This window comes from Canis aureus, chromosome 4 (genome assembly GCF_053574225.1).
Source record: "Canis aureus isolate CA01 chromosome 4, VMU_Caureus_v.1.0, whole genome shotgun sequence".
Lineage (NCBI taxonomy): Eukaryota > Metazoa > Chordata > Mammalia > Carnivora > Canidae > Canis > Canis aureus.
In genome coordinates this window covers 26,389,360-26,415,102 of record NC_135614.1, presented here as the reverse complement: position 1 = coordinate 26,415,102, position 25,743 = coordinate 26,389,360, and the positions used below count along the sequence as shown (strand labels likewise).

At 34.7% G+C, this 25,743-nt stretch overlaps 1 protein-coding gene across 12 annotated transcripts in view; it reads right to left on the bottom strand.

Moving 5' to 3' along the window:
- ADK (adenosine kinase) overlaps positions 1-25,743 on the bottom strand; it is a 505,936-nt gene that overhangs the window by 432,398 nt on the left and 47,795 nt on the right. For 9 of the 12 annotated variants that reach the window (XM_077895077.1, XM_077895086.1, XM_077895079.1 and 6 more), the window contains one exon: positions 10,427-10,480. The exons of the other annotated variants lie outside the window; for them this stretch is intronic. In XM_077895077.1, coding sequence (XP_077751203.1) covers positions 10,427-10,480 — 54 coding nt within the window. The remainder of the gene's footprint in view (positions 1-10,426; positions 10,481-25,743) is intronic. 12 annotated transcript variants of the gene reach the window in all.

Below are 25,743 nucleotides of genomic sequence, written 5' to 3'. Positions count from 1 at the left end.
TACTGTCAAGTAAATTGTTTGTAACAAAGGATCAATGAACTTACACTTGGACTAAAATGCTCTGGATAAAGTTTCAGGAGACACCCCAACCTTCCACCCAAAACATCAAAGAGATAGAAAAAATAATAATAATAATAATAATAATAAATTTAAAACAACAAAGAAGTCCATTGGCATTTTTTCCTAATGAATTTCAGGCTAAAAACTCAGAAACTAAACAATAGGATTAGTGAACAGAGTAAAAGAAAAGTAGGTAATTAAAGAAATCATTTGCTTAATGGATAATAATAAAATGGCAAAGCACTAATCTAATCCCACAATGATATGAGAGGCAGCTACTCCAAGAACAAAAGCCAGTTCAAGAGCTTTCATAAACATCATCACACTCACAAAAACTTGTATCACACAAGTAACTTTTATATAACCTTTTCATAGTTCAAAATTTTTTCACATATATAATTTCATTTAACTCTCATTAAACTTAATATGACAAACATGGAATTATTACTATTTTACAAATAAAGACATTAAATTCAGAAAATTAATGATTTATCCAAGTGTAGCAAGTTCTACAAGGTGTCAAACAGAAGTGTATTTCCTAGAATTTCCTTCCCTATATGGTTTCACATTAGGAATTAACCACACAAAAAAAACTGTGTACAATTTGGGGGGGGGTACAAATAAAGCAGCAGCCATTTCATTCTAAAGGTAGGTATTGATCACAGGTATGAAAGACAGAGAATTCCAATTTGCTTTTATTTTTCTCCACTCCACTTCTAGCTCACCTTCCTAAATAGTCCCAAGCCTATTACCAGATGTTTCACTGAAAATTCTGAGGTGGTAACTGCAAAGAGCTAACCTACCAGGCTCCTCACAGGTGGATTCTTGAAAGCTTCAATTCATGAACCTACACCAGGACTGGACTTTTCTCTGATTCTTGGTGGGCCTTTACCTCCCTAGTTTTCCCCACAACTGAATAAGGTTTAATTCCTATAATAAATTCCTTATTTCTTAATACTCATAGTGGAACTGATACACCAAGATTGTAGTCTATGGGAAAACTCATACATAAGTTTCTTCCAATGCTAAGTCCAAAGCAGCACACATTTCTTCAAAAGCAGAAGGTAGCAAGTTAGGATTAAGGTTTTAAGATTTCACCAATAATATCTTATATTTTTTCATTTATCTATCATACATTCATGAATATAAATCCTAAAATTGCCTCCTGTAATGACTTCTTTCTGACAGGGTTAATAATTTTGTTCCAAACAATAAAATAAGCAAATTTTTCATAAATTTCATAATCCAGGTATAACAACAGATAAGAAGAAACTATGAAATCCTAGAATTTTAAAGTGAGAGCACAGTCAAAAGTTCACCAGAAAGGATAAACTCTGGCCACAGATAAGTTGAGAATCATTTATAGTTGCCTGAAATAAATTCAATCAATGCGAGTTTGGGATTCTCACAGAAGATACCTGATAGCATTATTTTTAAAAAGGAGCAAAAAATCTAACACACATTTAGTATGTACTCCTGGAAGCATAGCTTCATAAGCACAAATGGTAAATGTTACAGCCTTTTAAAGATCAATTTAAAAAGCAATATAGTAAACAGTTACCTTACAAAGATCATGACTGTATATCAAAATGAATTTAAAAAAAAAAAACACTTTTCTCATGTAAGAGGCATTTACAGCTTAGGATGAAACATCCAATGAAAGTATCATACATGGAATCAAATGAGATCAAAGAAGACTAATGTGTCCTAGAGAAAAAAGGTTCTAGTGGTGACAAAGATGTCAATGATAAAATTCTGAATGTTCAAAGGAGTAAGAATAAAAAAAAAGAAATAACTTTAAAATTATTTCACATACCATGTAGATTGTGAATGTTCAAAGAATTGAAAAGTAAAAAAGAAAAAAAAATTATTTCACATTATAGGTGGTTGTAAATGTGTAACAGTTAAACTAAATTATAACTATAAAATTGACTTATTTCATAATATCTCTCAAAGCTTTTAGAATCAAGTTGGCCAAAAACCTTTGTAGCATACCACTTCCTTGGAAGAATGAGAAGGGACTTGCATCTGGAAGTCAGGCTTACAAATATTTGAGTTTCTTCTGCTCACTCAGTAGTAACTATTCGTCTAAGCTGATTTCTAAAACCACATTACTATAAAATAAAATTAGTCATTGAGTCTTGATAAAGCTATTGAGTCCTTTATAACCAGTTACTGAGTCTTGCAATGGATATCAACTCTTTTCATCATAAACAAAACAAAACAAAAACAAAAACCAACCACTGTATACTTAGGGAGCTGCTTGGTATGACAGATGAAGCACTTAAATAGGAATCAGGAGACTTGGGTTCTGGTCCAGTAGTCAGTAAGCAGCAGTGTAACCTGCAAAAGTCATATAAATCCCACCCAACTCATTATAAAAAATGGGTATTAGTTCTGGGGTTTATTTCTAGATTCAAAATTCTGGAATTTAAAAGACATGAAAGAAAGTGGCCCTTGAGAAAGGGGCCATAAAAATATACATGATAGGGAAACAAGGGTGATGCAGTCAGTTGGGCTACCCACTCTTGGTTTCAGCTGGGGTGGTGATCTCAGGGTCCTGGGGTTGAGCCCAGTGTGAGCTCGATGCTCAGCTGGTGGAGTCTGCTTGAGAGTCTTTCTCCCTTTCCCTCTGTTCCTCCCACTGCAAGCCTGTGCCTGCATATGCATTCTCTTTCTCTCAAATAAATAAATAAATCCTTAAATCTATGATATTTAAAATGTTATAACTTCTTTATGAATATTGAAAAAATATTAAACATTTAACCTTGTTGTTGTTCCTAAGTGGCTTTTTTCCACATTTAAAAATTTTTAATGGACGTATGGTTGACACTAGATGTTCTCTATTTGTGTTTTTAAAATATCTTATTAATGTATTTAAGAGAGAGGGAGAGCATGAGTGACAGAGAGTGGCAAAGGGAGAAGCAGTCTCCTGAGGAACAGGGGGCCCAGCCCAGAACTCCATCCCAGGACCCTGGGATCATGATCTCAGCTGAAGGCAGACTGATGCTTAGCCAACTGAGCCACCCAGGTGCCCTAAATGTTCTCTATTTCAATTTCAACTTCCATCTGCTAGTTTTGTCCCTCTTTACAGGCATCAATCCTGATGTTATTCTTATAAAACAATCTTGATGTTTTCAAAGAACTGCTAAGTCAGAATATTAATAATGGATTTAAGAGCATATCAGATGTTAATGATTCTAAGAGCTCTGAACATGAATTGTTTTTTGTTTTAAGCAAAATCTACACCCAACACAGGGTTCAAACTCAAAACTTCAAGATCAAGAGTCATATCCTCTACTAAGTGAGCCAGCCAGGTGTCCTTAAACATGTTCTTAAACATGTGACTTAAATACTTACAAATCTCTCCTGCTGATTTAGAAATTGGGAGCTATTCTCTAAGACGTTATATTTTTACACTGAACCAAAGATCAAGGTTTCCCAGTGTTCTTGGCAATACTTGTGCTTCAAACCCCTTGAAGGGTGAATAAATTCATTTATTTTAATGAACATATTCATTTATTATCTCCCATTTCATCATAATCTGAATTGAGAAAAACTTAAATACAATATAATTCATATAGGACAAAATTTAAAAAATTAAGTGAGATATTGAGACAAAATAATTTCTGACATTAAAAATAATCATTAAAAAGAATTCACTCACTATGAGATGGGAAAATATCCTTCATCTAGAACAGAATACAACGCCTGTAAAAATTCACAGGCATTATCTTGAGTCTTGATACATCTTTATCTTGGCAGCTATCTTGAAAAGTCAAGTAAATAAAGTGAATCTCTTTTAAAGAAGTTTTCCCCCCTGTCTCATACAGTACAGCAAACTGACAAAAAATCCTCAGATCAAATTACTTCTGTCTGTATTTAAAGTTGCATGGATACTTCTGAATTTATGTCTATTTGCCTTTACAATTTGCCCCTAACTCCAGTCAATTTTTAACTTATCTGAATCTGTATGTTCTTATCTCCGTATTCTAGTCAAGGTAATATAAAATTTAGATATTCATAAAATGAACAAATATTCATGGAAACAAAACAGTCCTATCTTCTGTAACTGCAGGTATATCCAGCAGTAAGAAAATCCAGTATTACAAAATCTCCAATTTATGAAACTGTTTTTGCAATATAAGGTAATATTAAATTGGAGAGTAAATCTCCATTTAGAAATGAAGTTAGTATCTTTACTGTAAATAGTACCTAGCAGAGTGACAGGTAAGTAGGTGAAAAAATATTTACTAAATGAAATAGTGATGATTTTCTATTTTAAATTACTACATTTACAAAACTAATACTCTAAGAAAAATCTATGGAAGGGTATCCGTGGGTGGCTCAGCAGTTTAGCACCTGCCCTTGGCCCAGGGCACGATCCTGGAGTCCTGGGATCGAGTCCCACGTCAGGCTCCCTGCATGGAGCCTGCTTCTCCCTCTGCCTGTGTCTCTGCCTCTCTCTCTCTCTCTCTCTCTCTCTCTGTGTCGTTCATGAATAAATAAAATCTTTTTTTAAAAAAAGAAAGAAAAAAAAAGAAAAAGAAAAATCTATGGAAGACTAATGAAACCATTTCATTATTGGACCATGTATAGAACAAAGTATAAATTCCATAGTTTTGGATTAATTACATCCCAAATTGGTTGGCTTTCCCTATTTAAAATCATCCTCCAGAATCTTTACTATGTAGAACATTTAAAAACAGTAATTGGAGAAAAAACATTCTGCTTAAAAAAAAACAATGGTCACAGACATTGCTGACCAATCTTCCCTGTTTTGTTATATGTCCAATTTCCCCAGACAGAAAAATAAAGGGTGTAACTGTGAAGCTTAAGTGACTAAGTTTATATAGAATCTGAATCACCACATTTGGGGAACTAAGAATAGTTTAAATGAAAATATAATTAATATTACCACATAAATTTATACCAACACAGTGTTAATCACTGTACTTACCTACTGGTATACACAAAACTAAAGTACATTTTCAAAAAGCTGGTTAATGTGATGCTACCAATGCATTTTTATAATATTGTGATGAATCAAAACTGTCTTTAACAGAAAAATTAAGAAGCAATAATAATGTTTTAAGAACAAACCATGGAACTATTAACTGAACAATTAAATTGTTTTAGATCTATATTTTTCATGGTATTTTTTAAAAGTTTGGTCTTGAGGACAAAGACATCTTGGTTAATTTTAATTGTAAAGATAAAAGTAAAATTACTTAAGAGAAGCCTTCATAAAGGGCTTTGGTGTTGAATTTTTAAAAATTAACAGTATGCTCTAACAGCGGCACACTTAACTCAGAGTTTTCTATAGTGTATACATTGAAACCTACATATCAGAGAGCCAACATCCAAAGAATTAAGATGATCAACTAATGCCAAAACAATAAAGTGACAATACTATCAAGTATAAGACCCTTAGTTACATATACACTAGTTATTCAGAAGAAAGAAGAAGGAAAACTTCGGGTTATATTTATACAAATATTTGTTGTTGTTTTTTTAATTTAGACCCTTTCAGCCCTTTAGACCCTTACTATCTTTTCTCACGTAGTTCAATTACAAAGTTGAAAAAGTGCACCTCGTAATAGGTAAGTATATTAATTTAACAATGTAAACTTAGGAAATTTTCATCTCTTTCATTAAGTTCTTTTTTTTCTTTTCTGGCCAGAGAAATAAATAACACAACCCATTAAATAAGATTTAAAATACACATAGGGGCACCTAAGTGGCCCAGTCAGTTAAGCAACCGACTCTTGATCTCAGATTAGACCTTGACCTCAGTGTTATAAGTTTAAGCCCCACACTGGGCTCCACACTGGGCATAGGGCGTACTTAAAAAAAATATTTTAATAAATAAGTAAAACAAAATACACATGAAAGTACAAAAGAATAAAATAAAATTCATCCATAATCCAGTCACCTCAAAATCTACTATTCTGTAATTTTATTCTAGGCTATACACAAGCAAGATTTTTCATTTAATTAATCATTATGATATTAATCTTTTCCTAAAAACATTTTAATAACTGGGTAATATTCCACAGAGTTAATTTAACTGCCCAGGAAAAATAACATCATTTAAGACTAATCCAATTGTACAGTAGATATCATTTTACAATGGCCAACAAAATTTGTGTTTTCTATAAAATGTGTAATATATAAGTGTTAAGACACAAGTCATGCGGCCCCTGATAAGATTTTAGACCCCTTTCTACCACCTTTTTTTTTAAAGATTTATTTATTTATTTATCATAGAGAGAGAGAGAGAGAGAGAGGCAGAGACACAGGAGGAGGGAGAAGCAGGCTCCATGCCGGGAGCCGGACGTGGGACTCGATCCTGGGACTCCAGGATCGTGCCCTGGGCCAAAGGCAGGCACTAAACCGCTGAGCCACCCAGGGATCCCCACTACCACCTTTTTAATTGAAATAAAATAACTAAAGCAAAGAGTAACCTAAAAAATGTCATTTTCTATTGCTTTTTAAGGAATCCTAACAAAAAAGGTCTAATAATCTAAATATCTGCTATCATTAATAACATATTTTTCTAAAAAAAAATTTTAATGTATTTTTCTTGTCACTATATACAATTTCTTTTCCAATCACATTAGATTAAGAAATTGAGCTATTAGAAAGAAAGAAAGAAAGAAAGAAAGAAAGAAAGAAAGAAAGAAAGAAAGAAAGAAAGAAAAAAGAAATTGAGCTATTAATCTACCATAAGACTACATACCTTGAAGAGAATGCAAAATGGCATGTATACTTTGGAAGAAAATCTAGTAGTTTCTTATAGACCCCAAAAAAACTACTATCCTATTGACTCAGCAAATCTACTCCTAATTATCCAGGAGAAATAAAAATATGCTCACAAAAAAACTTGAACAAAAATGTCAAAAGCAACTTTATTCACAGTAGCCAAAAACTGGAAAAGAAACAGTATAGATGTACCAATAAGAGAACAGATAAACAAATGGATTATATTAATAAGCAATGAAAAGAAGTTAATTGATATACGGATGAATGTCAAAAATTTAATACTGAGTGAAAAGTTATATAAAACAGGGTGTATATACATATACATATATGATTCCATTTATAAGAAATTCTAGAATAGAGAAAACTTAATCTGTGCTAGAAAAATCATAACAGTTTAACTCTGGGAGAATAAGAGCAGAGATTAAATACAAACAGGCATATAGAAACCTTCTGGGGTGGTGATAATGTTCTATATCTAGAGGTTTGGGTTACACACACTTATTTTTTTTAAGATATTATTTTTAAGTAATCTCCACACCCAGTGTAGGGCTTGAACTCAGACCCTGAGATCAAGAGTCCCATGTTCCACCAACTCAGCCAGCCAGGTGTCCCAGGTTGCAAACATTTATGCATTTGTCAAAACTCAACAAATGTATGCTTAAGATGTGTGCATTTCATGGCATGAAATTTTCACATAAAGAAAAAAGCTCTACAAAGTATTGACTTATAGTTGATGCATGTTAAAATATACAGAGGATAACATTCTGATGTCTGTAGTTCCATGGAAAAACTGATAAAGAAACAGATGGATAGACAGGTGATAATAATGATAAAATCTAGCTGCTGAGTACATGGGTGAATATATACTGATAGACAGGTGATGATAATGATAAAATCTAGCTGCTGAGTACATGGGTGAATTTATACTGCATATTTGAATTTTTTCATAATAAAATCTAAGTAAAAAAAAAGTCTACCCTTAGTCTACCTTAGGGGTGAACTATATCATAGACGGTAAATGAAATTTTAAATGAATTAACACACTATGTAAGTTACATACTAAATAATATGAATATATTCTTTAAAAGCAGTTTTCTGTAATTTCTAATATTTGTCGTAGTCTAGAAAGGCCAAAGGAGTCTCTAGCTTGACTACTCAATTCCCAAACCAAAAGAGCTCTGTTATCAGACCTATAAATAACAAGTAACCAACCAATGGTACAGTGACAATCACCAACGTTCATTGATTATACTTGGCAGTAAAGAAAGAAATTGAATAAAATTTAATGACAGTATACTTGATAACCCTCTATCAAGGGAGATTATAGTCAAATGAGAATAGAACAAATATGAAAATATTGAAAAGCTAGCATAATAATGGGATATATTGACTGTAAGAACTCTTGAAGAGGGATCCCTGGGTGGCGCAGCAGTTTAGTGCCTGCCTTTGGCCCAGGGCCCGAACCCGGAGACCCGGGATCGAATCCCACGTCGGGCTCCCGGTGCATGGAGCCTGCTTCTTCCTCTGCCTGTGTCTCTGCCCCTCTCTCTCTCTCTCTCTCTCTCTCTCTCTCTGTGTGTGACTATCATAAATAAATAAAAAATTAAAAAAAAAGAACTCTTGAAGAAATCATCTCCCTACACATTGGTCCTATCATGTTAAGATTAACACTTATTACAATGTCTTCAATATGAAGGATGAAATAATTCTGAAAAGATTTTTAAAAGCAGTTTTAAAAGTACTTTAAAAAATCATTATACAGGGATGCCTAGGAGTCTCAGTGGTTAAGCATCTGCCTTTGGCTCAGGGTGTGATCTTGAGTCCAGGATTGAGTCCCCCATCGGGCGCCCTGCATGGAGCTTGCTTCTCCCTCTGCCTATGTCTCTTCCTCTCTCTGTGTCTCTCATGAAAAAAAAATAAATTAAATCTTAAAAAAAAAACAAAACTATACAACCTGAGAACAAAATATTTTGTGTGTGCACTTTTTTATTTGAGTAGAGTTGACATATAATGTTACACTAGTTTCAGCTATACTACATAGTGATATAACACCTTTAGGTTACTGTATGCTCACCACAAGTGTAGGTACACTCTGTCACCACACAATGGTATTACAATATCATTGACTATTATTCTCTATGTTGTGCCTAAAAATAATACGCTTGAGGGACTCTATCAAAAAAAAGTTATTCTCCATATAGATGTATACAAATTAAAGATTGCATTAAACTAAACCATAAGGGACCTGTATTCAAAGTTAACATATCTTTAAACATTAGGGAGTGTCAAACATTAGGGAAATTCCCAAGGAAGCACGTAAAATTCACCAATAGACTTATTAATTGGATAGAATCCCAAGTATTTTTTTTAATTTTTTTAAGATTCATTTATTTATTTATTCATGAGAGACACAGGGAGAGGCAGAGACATAGAGAGAGGGAGAAGCAGACTCCCTGGCAGGGTGCCTGATGCGGGACTCGATCCCAGGACCCTGGGATCACCACCTGAGCCAAAGGCAGACACTCAACCACTGAGCCACCCACAGGCCCCAGAACCTTAAGTATTATCAAGTATTGTGGTCCAACTTGAAGGTGTATAACCAGCCACAGATTCCTCAAATTCTTAATTCTACAGTATTATTTGACATCAGGTGTTTGCATAATAATTAAAGTCATCAGAACTTTCTTACTCCAAAATGGGAAAAAAAAAAAAAAGACTAACTAGAAAATAGAAGCATATAAATTCTTTTTTAGCTGTCCTCTTCGGACAATGTCATGATACTAAAAAGATTAAGATGAATTTTTAAAATTCCCAAACCTGTCATTTTTTTATAAATATTTTATTTATTTATTTATGAGCGACAGAGAGAGAGAGGCAGAGACAGAGGGCGAGGGAGAAGCAGGCTCCATACAGGGAGCCCGACGTGGGACTCGATCCTGGGTCTCCAGGATCATGCCCTAGGCTGAAGGCGGCACTAAACCGCTGAGCCACCTGGGCTGCCCCCAAACCGGTCATTTTTTTAAAAAAACCTCAAAGTTCCTATGAAATAATAATCTTTTAAATACAACAACAGAGTAGAAAAATAGCCATGGAGGTATTCCAGAATCTTATGTTCAAGTTATTTTTACCTGAAAGAACCCTAAGAACATTAAAATTTTTTAAAGGAACAAAATTTTGTTCATATTTCAAACTTCATATTTAAAGTGTTTTTGCCTTATGTCAATCAGTACTGGGCACTTAACTTTTCATAAAGGAATAAAATTATATTTTGCCATCTTAATCATGAGAGTGGGGAAGTCAATTGGGTAAAAGCCAAAATTAACAACTTAATATTTTATCTGAGGAAAGATCATGAAATTACATATTTCCCAAAATGCCCTTAGTCTAGATGATGGACTACAATACTACATGTTGTAACGTGCACACAAGAAGAATTATTTCCCATGTTAACTTTATGTAATGTAAATTATCCTACTCTTACTACAAGTAAGGTCATAGCGCTAATTACATCTTTTTATTTTATATAATTAAAAAAATCAGATTGTTTATACATCTCGATAGAAGAGCGAACTATAGACCACCTAGGGTTTAATGTACTTACAATTCCTTGTGTTTGTCTTCAGCCAAGATTTGGTCATTTGGTTTAAGAGAATACCTGTAACACAGAAACAAAAAAATACTGGTCATATAAACACACAAGTACATTTGCCTCATGGACATCTCCCTATGGCTATCAACATACAGTTACTTAACCCCTGTAAACAAGCACTACCACACTGTTACAGGTCTCTGTCTTTTTTTTTTTTTTTTTAAGATTTTATTTATTTATTCATGAGAGACACAGAGAGAGAGGCAAAGACACAGGCAGAGAGAGAAGCAGGCTCCATGCAGGGAGCCCAACATGGGACTCGATCCCAGGTCTCCAGGATCACGCCCTGGGCTGAAAGCGGCACTAAACCGCTGAGCCACCTGTGCTGCCCCAGGTCTCTGTCTTAATTGCTTAAACGCTAATGCCTAAGTTCTTTGCTGTTCTATTAGTCAGTATCAGAGACACCACCCAAGAACTGAAGTAGGATCAGTCTGACGTTCAAAAACACAAGGTATCTTCAGTATTCTTCTGTGGCGAATAATCTGTAATGTTATACTCATCCAGAAGTTCAAAATTCCAAGAAAATATTACAGTAAGTATTTAAGTGTTAACAAAACAATATGCAGTTATTCACTCATTAAATACATAGTAAAAATCTATGTACCACATTATGTCCTAGGTGGTGTGACATAGGAGGAAAAATAAGGTAGTTCCTTGACTTACCCACTTATTAGCTTCATAACCACTGGCATTATTTCATTTCTTTAAGTCTCACTTTCCCTGTCTATAAAACAGAAGTTGCTCTAGATACAACAAGTATCTTCTAAGTTACCATATATTTGTAGTGCTAAAGGTAAACAGCTTTCTGAGGAGTACACAGACAAAAATAAACAATGAGTGGCAATTCCCAGGTTTTCAATTTTCACTTGTATTCAACCCTTTCCTAAAAACTAAGCTGCCTGACAATGGGTCAGAGGCCCTAGCAGAAACGTCATGTGGATTCCCCTTTCTTGCCTCCCCCTCACAAGTACCTTTACTCTATAAAAAGAATGGCAAATCTCTCACCCCTCCTGAAAAGAAGCATACTGCAGTGGCTGAGGTATAAAAACCTCTGAAGTCCTTAACAAGAAACAGTTCATAATATTTTTGCCTGCAAAGCCTCTTTAAGTAAAATACCATAAACTGACTGCAGAGATTACTGTTTTATACATTATTTCTGTAAAGAATGAAGCTACAATATATAAATGGAGAACTGTCACAGGATGTCCTATTTTCAGATATATCATGGAATGGGGCACAAGCTGATTACACTTTTCTTTAAAAAGTTTATCTTTTCCATCCCATGTACATTGTCAAAGAATGCATTATTTGTCAAGAATAGTCCTATGAAGTCCAATGAAGACTCTTCATAGGAAGAGTCCTGTGAAGCAAAGCTAAGAGAGTTTCCAATTAAAAAAAATAAGAAAGTGTGAACTATTTCCTCCAAGCAACAAATTTAAAACAAGTTTCCTTATCTTCCGTTTATCTATTAATGATTAAATATCAGAACATGGATGTTACAGAAAAACAAGTCAAATCATTTATTTGAACTGAAAAATGAAGCCAGACTTTTTTCTACCATGAAAGTAAATCTGATTTGACAATGAAGAACAATTTTACCAATGATTCCAAGGCAAATAACAGCCTTTAACTAGATGAATAGTTTTGACTAAAACATGGTTAAGGCATTCAATAAAAATATTTTATCAAAAAAAAAAATCCTTTTGAAATTAACAATATTTAACTTTCCCCAACATCTCCTAAAATGTTTAGGTAAACATATGCTAATAGGTAAAGCACTAAAAGATATAATTACTAGCTATTTAGGAAGTCTTACCAAAGCCTTTTTTGGTATATTTCCTAGAATTGCATGTCTTTAACGACTCTAATGACTGGAAAGTCAGGTGGTTTCTAATTCTTTGCTTCCAAAAAAACTGAAGGACCTAATCAAATAATCAGCTGATAGACAAATAAAAGTAATTTTTGATGATAGATCATTTGATAATAGAGAAGCTCAAACAACTGAGTGATGCCGCTGAAACAACACTCTGCTTCATTTACCATCCAATGAATTATGTGAACATATATTTCAGCATTTTCACCTGATAAGGAGCAAGAATTCCTCATCCCCTTCTTAGGGAGCAAGACCTCTTATCCCCCTCAAGGTCCCTCTAGCTAGTCTAAGAACCAAATTGACAGATTAACAGAAGAAAATCAAATTTAATAGGTGTATGTATGGGGAGTCCACAGTTTTGGAAATCCCAAAGACAGTCAAACAAAATGAGATACACCTATCATTCTGAAATAAGGAGAAGAGGGTAGGGGTCTGGGATTTCAAGGAAAGGAATGTACAGGGCAATTAGAAGGGATGTTTGGGAGCACCTGGTGGCTCAGTTAAGAGTCTGACTCTTGATTGGTTCAGGTCAAGATCTCAGTGTCATGAGATAGAGCCCAAGTCAGGCTCCTTGCTGAGCATGAAGCCTGCTTAGGATTCTCTCTCTCCTTCTCCCTCTGCCCCTCCTTGCTCTCTTTCTCTCAATTAAAAGAGAGAGAGATATGTGTCTAATTAGATATTTGTCCTATTATATAAACGTGTCACTCAGATATAATTTATCTCTGTTAATCTTTATTCTGGGAAAGATCCCCAATTTAGATTCTTCTGCCCATTTAAGGGAGGGGCAACAGTTTCTCATGCACCCACAGGTTCTCAAGCACCTTCAGCTCAAAATAATCCACATACCAAAGTGTCACATTCTGAGGGGGGCCTATCCTGAACCTCTACACATCTCTAAAAGAAAAAAGGGAAATAAAATTAATGCTAAACATTATCTTATTGCAGCAATGAGTATTATTTATCCAAGAAAGGTTGAACTAAATGAAATAAATTAGTTTCATCCACCTCATTAAAAGATGCATTTCCAATAAAATGTTTCCTTGCTTAATATTTAACAGAATTTTATTACATTTATGTTGTTTTACTAACTATATGTTAAATATAATTTAATGACTAGGAGATATTTTTAATTCAATATACAGGCATAATTTGTTGTGGAGATCTATGATAGAGTGATTAATATGCATGAAAGGCTTTAATACATGAAAATATATTACCTTCATAATATATGCATAATATATTACATAAAAAGATAATTCACGCACAAAAATACATTACACAAGGATAAAATCTGGCGGCAAAAAGTGTAATAGAAATAAAAATTTGGGCAGCCCCCGTGGCTCTGCAGTTTAGCGCCACCTTCGGCCCAGGGCATGATCCTGGAGTCCCGGGATCGAGTCCCACATGGGGCTCCCTGCATGGAGCCTGCTTCTCCCTCTGCCTGTGTCTCTGCCTCTGCGTGTGTGTGTGTGTGTCTCTCATGAATAAATCAATAAAATCTTAAAAAAAAAAAAAAAGCTAAGAAAAGAGCCTGCTTGTATATTTTTATAAATGGATAATGGTAAAAAAAAATTTTTTTAATAAACGGACAATGGTAGGTATCAAACACCTATAGTATTTAGAGTTCACTAAAAGAATGTTTATCAGTTTTATTTAACATTACAATAAAAATCATAAATATTAACCTAATGAGTGAGGAAGTTTATTAAAACATTTTTATGAAAGTTAAGAAGTTTAGGGGCACCTAGGAAGCTCAGTGGTTGAGCATCTGCCTTTGGCTCAGGTCCTGATCCCAGGATCCTGGGACGGAGTCCCATATCAGGCTCCCTGAAAGAAGCCTACTTCTCCCTCTACCTATCTATGTCTTTACCTCCTAAGACAGTCAAAAAAGAGACAGCTTTTATCTGTTCCCCAACTTTCTCTTCCTTCCCCATTTCACCTCTCTTCTCTGTTCCTTTCCCATTAAATCAAAACAAAATATCCTAAAACATCCTAAAAGTCTCAAGATGAGACTTTTAAAGGGAATGATGAAGGAAGTCAGGGAAAAAAAAGAGTCCACATAGGCAAGAAGCAGGCAAGGAAGGGATATAGCCTGATTTTGATCAAAACACTAAAAGAAAAGTTTTACTTTTCTAATTCACAGAGTACGTTTCCAGATCCTCAAGGATAAATTTGCAAGACCCACTTTGAACCATTCTCCAAGCAAATTAGTTCTCTAATCTCAAACTTCAAGCGATCATTCTTCCCATAACATTTCTTTCTCTCATCTGATTTCCCCCTGCTCCACACCAGGTTAACTTTTCGTCACATCTCTGTAACTTTAACTTTCCTTCAACTTTGCTGGGAATATTTTTAAATCAATTTTATCTTCCTTATCTCTTCCTTGACTCTTGCACACTGCATTTTAGGAAATTGGTACAGTCTATTTTTTAGTTGGGTTCTGTTTCTTAAACATGAGATAGATGTTCTGCTTTTTTATTATTTCTTAAATTCAAACATAAACATGGCCTCTAAAAAGCCAGACATTGCAAAATGGTATAGTGGCAGTTCTCAACCTTTCTTCTGCCTGAATTTACCAGAGGATAAAGACAAGCACTTATTCCAATCAACAGAAGATAAGGAAGCTGGAAATAATACAGGGAAGCACCTTCTTTATTTGCCTCTAGCCCCCACAGAACACCTCTGAGACCTGTGTTACTGTCCTAATTCTGCTAGAAATTAGTTTTTTGAAGTAGGCAAGCCACTTAATTTCTGTAAGGATAAAACTACCTATGTCACCGGGTTGCTATGTGTATCAAGTAAGATAATACATGAAGTGTTCAAGTGTCAGCAGTGAACATATAATAAATACTTCTCCCCTTTTTCTTGAAATGCTTTCACCTCTGTAAAATGACTGATTCAATTAGCTCAAATATGGAGGGAAGTTTAAAGTGTTCACATTGTGAAACAAATGCATAACTACAAATTTCCATTAAGAAAACATCAGTGTTGTGTACAAGTATGTCAGTGTCGTGTACAAGCATTATTTATGGAAAAGTAAAATTGTAAGCAAATACTACAGAAAGCACATTTATAATCAGTAGATTACAGCACAATGGGGAAATGGTTCAAGATTAAGTTTAAAAAAGAAAAATGGCAATATACTCCTCCAAAGAATTGGAAACATAACTTCAAAATATTATACAGCATTACAAATTATTCTTATTCTCTTCTTCATGCTTTTTCAAAATGTAAATAATAAGCAAATTACTTTTGAAATTAGAAAAAATGTATTAAAAACAAATACATATATACCACTTTAGAATGTGGTCATTAATATTCATCTGGATGAGGTTTCACTTAAATTTTTCAAGCAATGAACATTTAAGCCTCCAAAGATTAGTTCAAAATTTTTCTTGTGTATGGGATGCCTGGGTGGCTCAGTGGTTGGGCACCTGCCTTCAGCTCAGATCGTAATCCCAGGATCTGGGCTCAAGTCTCACGTCGGGCTCCCTGCAAGGAGCCTGCTTCTCCCTCTGCCTGTGTCTCTGCCTCTCTCTCTGTCTGTGTCTCTCATGAATAAATAAATAAATCTTTAAAAAAAAAAAAAAAAAAACTTTTCTTGTGGAGAATTTTTTAAATAAATTTAAGTACTTTTATTGTATAAATATGGACAGCAACAGGTGACAAGTGGATAGAAAGAGAGAAAGAAGGAAAAAAGGAAGAGGGAAAGGAGAGAAATAAGGGACGAGGGGAAGAAGCAAGAGAGGGGAAGGAGGAATAATTTCTTTCATCCCTGTCTGTCTGAGCTGTTAAAGGAAGACACACTTGAAGCAAAAAAAGAATAAAATCCAATAATGGCATTTCCATCAAGGGTAATGGAAAATGATATGGTTATTTAGGTTTATAATTAAATATCAGAACACATAAGTAAAATGTATCGATACATGATATGTAACTATTAAGCTATGCTAGAATAGCAGTAATATGCAACTACCAGTAATAAAGGTTGGGCCTTGAGACTGAAACAAAGAGTATTTATTCAAATGGGCTTTCCCTGAAGATTAGCATAACATAAAATTTCAAACCTAGAAAGGTCCTTGAAGATACTGTGAAATCCAAAAACAGTCCAGTCATAAATTAAATGGCTAACCCAGTGTCACACAAATAGTTAATGCCAAGCTACAACTAGCTACATACCACAACAATAAAATATTCCATAAATACTTGCAACTGAGATTGCCCTCTAAGAATTAAACAAGATTCCAAGACATCTATAAATATTACCACATGCTCCAAAGAATACTAATGGTAGCATGCAAAGTTTTATAGAATTGGCACAGACAGTGTAGGTGTGGCAAAATTTTAAACAACATGTTAAATTAGCCCTAGCAATTAAAGAATAAACTCATCAAAACATATTAGAAAGGAAAAAAAGGGAGGCCAAAAATGCTAATCACCACAACAATGTTTCAGACTAAGGCTGAAATTTAAGAAGCTTACAAAGAAACCGATTAAAGAGTAAACCACAGGGTTAAAATGAAAATAATAGCAAAAAGTTACAAGGTTTATGAAACTAATATTTTAAATTCTCATTAGTAAACTAAATAAGGATTATAACTCAATTACAGAAGGCTGAAGAAAAGACAAAGTAGATTTACACTTAAATAGAACTACACTCTATATCATTAGATTTTTATGTTTTTATTTTTAAAAACCATTGATAATTATTCAAAATGACTAGCTACATATTTTCATTAAAGGAAATTTTAAAATTTGGCTTGTAACATGTCCCTGCTTGGCTACTGGGCCATGATGTGAAAAGTTGGGGCTCAGGAGCACATAGTCAAGAACGAATTCTTGAGATGTCTAGGACCAGTAGACAGAAAAAGCTGCACTGGGATTGGGAGGAGTGACTGACTATATATTTTTAAGTTGGGAGAGAGTTACAGATAGTGCAAGTCTCTAAGGAATTTGGGAGCAAGGTTTCTAGGACCCTGAGGAGCCATTTACTACTGTCTAGTAAAACCTTAGTCAGGAGACCCTTTGGATGTGTATCAGTGAGCCATGTGTGTATATATGTATGTGTATGTATCTATGTATGTTACATCCAACATGGAGTTCAAACTCATAACCCCAAGAGATTAAGGGCTGTACACTCTTGTGACTGAGCCAGCCAGGTGTGCCTACTGATTGCTCTAAATACCATCTATTTTAATGAGGATATGATGATGACAATGACAGTAATAGTAATAACAGCTAACATTTATTGAACAGCATCATATCAAAGTAAAATTAAATATAATGCTTATTCATTACACAACTCCCAGCCATGAATCCTCTACCCACCAGAAACATAAATCAAACTATCTCCCAAATGGGTCTACCTGGATATCACATATTTATCGTATGCATGAACAAAACTGAACTCAATCTCTCCACTCTAACATGTCTTCCTCTCATACTTCCTAACTCAATTGCAAATACCATCATCTATTCAGTCACCAAAACCAAAGTTGGAATGTCATCCTCGTCTCCTTTGCTCTCTTCATTAATCGATCCTTAAATTTACCTTTATAACACTAAAGTATTATTGAACTTTCTCCAAACCATAATTTCCTAACTACAATGATCAGGTTGCCATCCATCAACAACTCTACCACTACAGCCTCCTCTAATTTATCTCCTCAAATCCACCCATCTACTGTAGACACATGCTTTATATAATTTTAAACGTAAATCCAACCAGTCATTCCCCTGCTTAAACTCCTTAAGTGCTCTCCACTGCCCATAAAAAAGACAAGAGAGACATTCCAAGCCCCTTAGTAGCCAACAATAACATTAGCTTATATTTGGGAAACACATAAACTATCTCATTCAATCCTCACATTATAACATCCTATTTTAATATTCCTTGTTTTTTACAAGAAAAGCTATCTTCCATAGATTAAGAAACATAATCAAGGTCACACAGCTGCAAGTAGCTCCAAAGCACACTCTTAAATCTCTACCTATAATGCCACATTAATGAGGTGATTTCTTTCTACAATTGTCTTTTCAGACTTACTAGCTGCTTAAAGGCAAGAAACTCTGTACTCCCAATACTTGGCCTGTGCTAACCACAAAGCACATGCTCCAGAACATTTGTATTTAGTTGAAATGAACTATTAAAAATGTATTCGTGTTTAGGTAAGCCTTAGAAATGCCTTTTTCTCAATATCCAAAGTCGAGTCTGAACATCAGAGAATCCACAAGGAGTATCCTCTAATGATCTATGGAGCAAAATAAAGGCCTCATAAATGAGTCTGTGTTCATTCAATTTCCATAGTTTAGATCTTATTTGAGAAGCTTCAGAGCAACTCAAGACTAATCACTTAGTATGTGAAATAATCTAAAATTTCAGAATCAAATGCCAGTTCATCCCAAAATCTAAGAACCTAGAATTCAGAATAGCCCAAAGACCATCTTTCTTTTAATGAAGGTAACAAGGTAACCAAGTTAAAAAAAAAAAAAATTAAAAATTAAAAATTCAGTAACGTTTCCAAATACCAGCAATAATCTAAAAAATGTTATTGAAAAAATATTCCACTCACAATAGCACTTTATTTTTAAAATACCTAGAATAAATCTAACAAAAAAAAATGTGTATCTGTGAAGAAAATGATACAATTTTGTACTAAAACCTAAGCTGCACTAATATTAGTAACAACTAATCATATATGACTATTTAATTAATTAGGGGCTAGCTCAGCCAGAACAGGGTATGACTTGATTGTGGGGTTGTGGGTTCAAGCCCCATGTTGGATGTAGAGATTACTAAAAAAAAAAAAAAAAGAAATAATAATAATAATAATAAACTTTTTAAAATAAAATAAAAATAAATGTAATTATTTAAAATTAAATAAAATTCTAAAATCCAATTCATCAGTTGCACTAACCATATCTCAAATGTTCAAAGCTAAATGTGACTATCTGTTATCATATTGGACAGCACAGATACACAACATTCCCATCATCACAGAAAATTCTAGTGGCCAATCTGCTGTAGAGATAATAACTTACACTACATTTTGTTTTAAATTTAATCACTTCTACATGGTTTGGATTTTTTCCAAAACACAATTATTTTTATAATTTTTTAAAGATTTATTTATTTATTCATGAGAGACACAGAGAGGCAGATACATAGGCAGGGAACCAGATGCAGGACCCCAGGATCACACCCGGAGCCAAAGGAGGACATGCTCAACCACTGAGCCACCCAGGTGTCCCTATAATTTTTGAAGCTAACAAATTTAGCAATGATCAGTACCATAAGATGTGTAAATCTGAAAAAAAAACACCTAACCATTTTGTAAGCCTGTATTTAATGTATGTAGAGCCTATGAGTTATTAAAATATATAAAAGAATACCTAAAAGAAATTGAGATGTATATCTGCATAGATAGAAACTTATATATAGTAAAGATCTCATTTTTCCTAATTAATCTAAAAATGCAACACAATCCTAAACAAAATTCCAAAAATAATTTCTTTAGAACTTGACATCTTACTCCAAAATTTATGTACAAAAGAGCCAAGAATAACTAAAAACATTCTTGAATAAGAACAAAGTATAGGGACTTTCCCTATCAGACATCAAGATTTATTATAAAGCTTCAGTAGCAAAATAAAAATAGAGCTGCATTAGTTCAAGCACAAACAAATAGACTAGAAAAAAAATGAATTGGGAATCCAGAAACCAAGCTATATATAAATAAAAATTGGCACTGTAGATCACTGAGTAAAGACTGGAGTATTAACAATATAGTGATATGACAGTTGATTTCCTTCAAGAAAAAAAGAATTGTAACTGGATCCCTACTTCACATCATTAACAAAATCAAGTCAATTAAAGACCTAAATATACATATCATAATGTTAAAACTTGTAGAAGAAATAATGCAAAATAGCTTTATAAAGAATTAACTACAAAAGTGTCAGAGCATTTCATAATTAGTTTTAAAGCAAAACAATTATAGCTTTTAATCTAGGTAATTTGGTGGGGACAGGTGACTTGGGGACCCTACTCTTCCACCATCTTGCCCCCTCCTTGCTTTTAATCTTATATATGGAGTATCACTTGACACTCCAAATATTGTTTTACTTCAAACCTAACATATATTCATTTATAGAAATGATTCATCTTGATTTATACAAATTATCCAGTTGTAATCTTTGGTATTAAATAATCAGCCCAGAAATTTACAACTGACTATTATTGCCTTGGGTAGCTTTGGAATGAATATTAAGTAATGTCTTTCATTCATGCTTAATTAAGACTTACCCAAGGTTTAAGAGATTACATTATTAAAGATTTAGATTGGTAGGAAAAATATATTTCCTCATTCTAACTTCCTTTCTTAAAACTATTTTCATTTCTAATGATGGTTTCTACTTCCCAATCAACTTGTCATTAATTCTCTTCATACTCTTATTTCTGTGATATTTATCAGTGTCAGGAAAAATCAAAACAAACCTGTCATACATTCCTTTGCTTCTTTATCTATATACTTCTTCCTTTACTCTCCATTACTAGTCAACACTCATCTGGAAGTATTTATATACACCACATTTCACCCTCCCCTTACACCCAATGTGTCTCTTCAGTATGCTAAAAAGATTATTTTCAATAGCCTACTTCCTGCCTTAAGTTTTCCTACTTATTTTCAGTCTTAATATTTTGACAAATTGGACACATCAAAACTGAGTAACTTAATTCTGCTTTTCTTTTAATTAGATAAAGATCTTACTTTTTTTTTTAATTCCGGGGGAAAAAAACTGGCTTTACAATCTTTAAATGAACAATAGGATATTTTTGAGAAGTTTTTTAAATACAAATAAGTATCTAATTGGTATTTCAGAATGATGGCAATGCTTATTGTATTCTGAAAACAGGTCAATTGTAGGCAACATACCAACTCATACAAGAAGTGCATTGTTCTGAAATCTTAGTCAAGGAGAGAATTGTTGAATGTTTCAAAGTCTCACTCAGGATTTATTAATCTACTCTAATGAATTAATTAAAATTAAATATTAATAATTTTTAGAGTGAATTACACATGTTTTTCTCAACTATACACTACTGAAGGAAAACACAATTTCACTAAGTTTATAAACCTTTACATATCTACCATAACTTACACTGAAAAAACCTGGACATATAATTGAATTTTTCACTGTCAAATTAACATTTCCATAGTAAGGTAGCAGAAAATTAAGAGAGATAAAAAATAGAGATTTTACAATTAAGACAAACCTGTATGTCAAATCTCCTCACAATGACTTAGGTGTTCTTTTTTGGGACACGAACAAATTTCTTGAGATCCAAATTAGGGCAGCCTGGGTGGCTCAGGAATTTAGCGCCGCCTTCAATCCAAGGCCTGATCCTGGAGACCCAGAATCAAGTCTCATGGCAGGCTCCCTGCATGGAGCCTGCTTCTCCCTCTGCCTGTGTCTCTGCCTCTCTCTCTCTCTCTCTCTCTCTCTCATAAATAAAATCTTTAAAAAAAAAAATCCAAATTATTCTTTATATGAGATATCTACCTCATAAAGTTGTCAAGACGACTAAACTGATACCATATACACCTACTACGTGCTGAATAAATGTTATTTTTGTCAGACAATTCTTAAAATTTCATTATATTCTTATTTTTCTCTATACTCTTGAATATTTTTTGGATGGATCGGCCATTCTTTAGATTCAGCTCTTTGCAGTGCGCAGGCCAATACGCAAAGATCATTAGCATATGATGGTTCTGATTCTTTAAAACACTGCTCTGAAAGCTGGACAAACACATTATATGAAAAATATATCTAAAGGCAAAAAAAGAAAGTTTTAATTCCCTCATTAATTTTAAATACTGAACACTTAAAATCCCACTTTATTTATTTTTTTTAGATTTATTTGAGAGAGAGAAAGAGAGAGTGGGTGAGCACGTATGGGTCAGGGGGCAGAAGAAAGGAGAGGGAGAACCTCAAGCAGACTCCCTGCTGAACACAGAGCCTGAGGGGAGATTCAATCTCATAACCCTGAGATCCATGACCTGAGCTGAAATCAAGAGTCGGCCACTTAACCGACTGAGCTACTCAGGCACCCCTAAAATGCCACTTTATTTATTTTTTTAAAGATTTTATTTATCCATGAGAGGCACAAAAAGGCGGAGACACAAGCAGAGGGAGAAGCAGCCTCCCTGTGGGTAGCCCAATATGGGACTCAATCCCAGAATCCCGGAACCACAACCCAAGCCAAAGGCAAACGCTCAACCACTGAGCCAACCAGTAGCCCTAAAATCCCACTCTTTTCATAAAAATTTTTTTTCAGTGAGATGCTACTTCCGAAGTACCTAACATGTACCCAGAACAATGTTACCATGTACCTAAAATACAAGAGTTTACAGACTTATCTTACAGATTTACTAAGATACTTTTCTTAATTGTGTCTCTCCTCAACAGTGTTTATAAACCCTGCATGCAAGGCTTCTACTATGGATATTTAATCATAAACCTAGTACAGGGCACCGCAGCCACACAGCTTGTTAGACGGCCAACTCTTTCAGCTCAGGTAGAGATCTCCAGGTCCGGAGATGGAGCTCCATGATGGGCTCCATGCAGAGCACAGAGTCTGCTTGACACTCTCTCCCTCTCTCTCTCTAAAATAAATTAAAAAAAAAAAAAAAAAACCTAGTACCAAAAAAACCACTGAGCTCCCTTTCAATAAGAGATTAGTTAGGAAGCAGAAAAGAATGAGAGCCAAGAAAGTCAAAGGAAACTACAAAGAAAAAAAAAAAACCTCTTTTATACTAAACATCACTTGTTGAAGAAATTACAAGATCACATAAATTAACATATTATTAAATACTTAGAGAATTAAACCAGCAATCAAAGAGATTTGAACCTAAAGGAAGATAATCATTTATTTATCCAGTGTTTATTTATGAAGCAGAAACCAGGCCTACTCATTTAAAATCCTCAAAACCTGGCATGTAGTTATTATTAACTCATACAATATCCTTTAATTATCAATAATTTAATAATCTAGTTAAGAAATAAAGGTAGTTAGAAGGCATGGTGGAACAGGAAAGGAATAAGGGTCAAGAGACACAGATTCCATCTTAGGTTTATACTGCTAACTATAATCATGGGCAAAACATGGAACTTCTCTGAGTCTATTCCTTGGCTATAAAATGGGTAAAGAGTTATCTCCAGATTCCAATCCATCTCAAAAATTCTACAAATCCGTAGTTATATATGCTAGCACACATATAATGACTGTGAAATATTACACACATACACCCCTTGGACATTCACTTAAATATGGCAAAGAGACTATCTACTCTTTCTCCCAAGATTCTGTTAAAATAATAATAAAGGTACAAAAAGAAAGGTAAAAATCTACAGGCTCAATCTTCAGAAAAAGGAGAGCAAGGAGCACGTGGCTGGCTCAGTCAGTAGAGCATGAGACTCTTGATCTCAGGGTTGTGAGTTCGAGCTCTACACTGCGTATAGAGATTACTTAAAAAAATAAAATCTTTAAAAAAAAAGAAAAATGAAAGCGAATGAGGAATTTAGCTAACTGAAAAAATTAAAATCTCAATTGCAACTGAAAGAGGCTATATATGATAGGCAAGCTTTAGCTACTTGCAGAAGCCCTAAGTCTCATAGGAACTGGGTAAGGCATGGAGCTAAAAGTAGAGAAACAGACTATCATCTCACCAAAACAACTGATAATTCCTAAAATAAATTAGAAACCAAACAGAAACATCTCTTAACTGAGAGGCAACAGGCAAAACAGGAAAGATAAGGAGGGTCAGATCAAACCACCTACTTAATTATATTATCTTTGCTCTTTTACCCTATCCAGCTCAAAGAATAAAGTAATGAGGCTTGAAAGACTTTTCTGTAAAGAAACTGAAGAGACTCAGAGCACAGACTTCCAAATACTAATAATATTAGGGGTCACCCCTTAAATATAGGCTTTTAGTATAATCAAGTCACAATAAAGTCCTATTAGTCAACAAACTCAACCTATGCATACCAACCTTTCAATGAGGTTTTGAATGTGGGGTGTGGGCTGTGTATTTGAAAAAAAATTGGGGGGAGATGCCTGGGTGGCTCAGTGGTTGAGCACCTGCCTTCCTTCAGTTCAGGACATGATCCTGGAGTCCCGAGACTGAGTCCCACATCAGGCTCCTTGCATGGAGCCTCCTCCTCTCTCTGCCTGTGTCTCTGCCTCTCTCTTTCTCTCTGTATCTCTCATGAATAAATAAAATATTTTTTAAAAAAGAAAAAGAAAAAACATTTTTTTTGTTATATTTAGTAGTATCCTTTGGCTATGTACCAAATTCACCCAAAACCTGGAAGATTAAGGGTACCTGGGTGGCTCAGTCGGTTCAGCATCCAACTCTTGATTTTGATTCAGGTCATGAACTCAGGGTGGTGGGATCAAGACCCATTTTGGGCTCGGTGCAGTCCGCTTGAGATTCTTTCCCTTGGTGCCTCCCCCCACTCAAGCTCGCTCTCTCTCTCTGATAAATGAAAAATAAAATCTTAAAAAAAAAAAAAAAGGTAAAAATAAAAGAGGGTTTCTGCGTAGCTCAGTAGGTTAAGCATCTGCCTTCCACTCAGGTCATGATCTTGGGGTCCTGAGAGCAAACCCAGAGTTGGGCTGGGCCCCCTGCTCAGCAGGGGAGTCTGTTTCTCCCTTTGTCTGTTGCCCCAGCTTGTGCTCTCTCTCTCAAATAAATAAATAAGTTTTTTAAAATGCTTAAAAAAAAAAAAAAAAAAAAGGGATCCCTGGGTGGCGCAGCGGTTTGGCGCCTGCCTTTGGCCCAGGGCGCGATCCTGGAGATCCGGGATCGAATCCCACGTCAGGCTCCCAGTGCATGGAGCCCGCTTCTCCCTCTGCCTGTGTCTCTGCCTCTCTCTCTCACTGTGTGCCTATCATGAATAAATAAAAATTAAAAAAAAAAAAAAACTTGGCAGATAAAAACAATACTTATCATCCCACACAGTTTTTCAGGGTCAGGAATCCGGGAGTGCCTTAGTTAACGGATTCTGGCTCAAGGTCTTTCAAGAGGATACAATCAAGCTGTGAGCCAGAGCTGCAGTCATCTCAGGGCTCAACAGAGGATGGAGAATCCACTTATAAGCTCACATACATGGTTGCTGGCAGGTCTCTGTTCCTCACTCCCTGTGAGAGCAGGGAGGCCTTATCTGCAGTCACCTGGGTCTCTCGGTAGGGTGCCTGAATGTGAAGACATGGCAGCTAGCTTCCCCCAGACTGAGTAATCCAAAAGAAAAAGTATGCATACAAACAAGTCAGAGAACACCTAAGGTGGAAACCACAGTCTTTGACAACCTAATCTGTCAAGTAGCA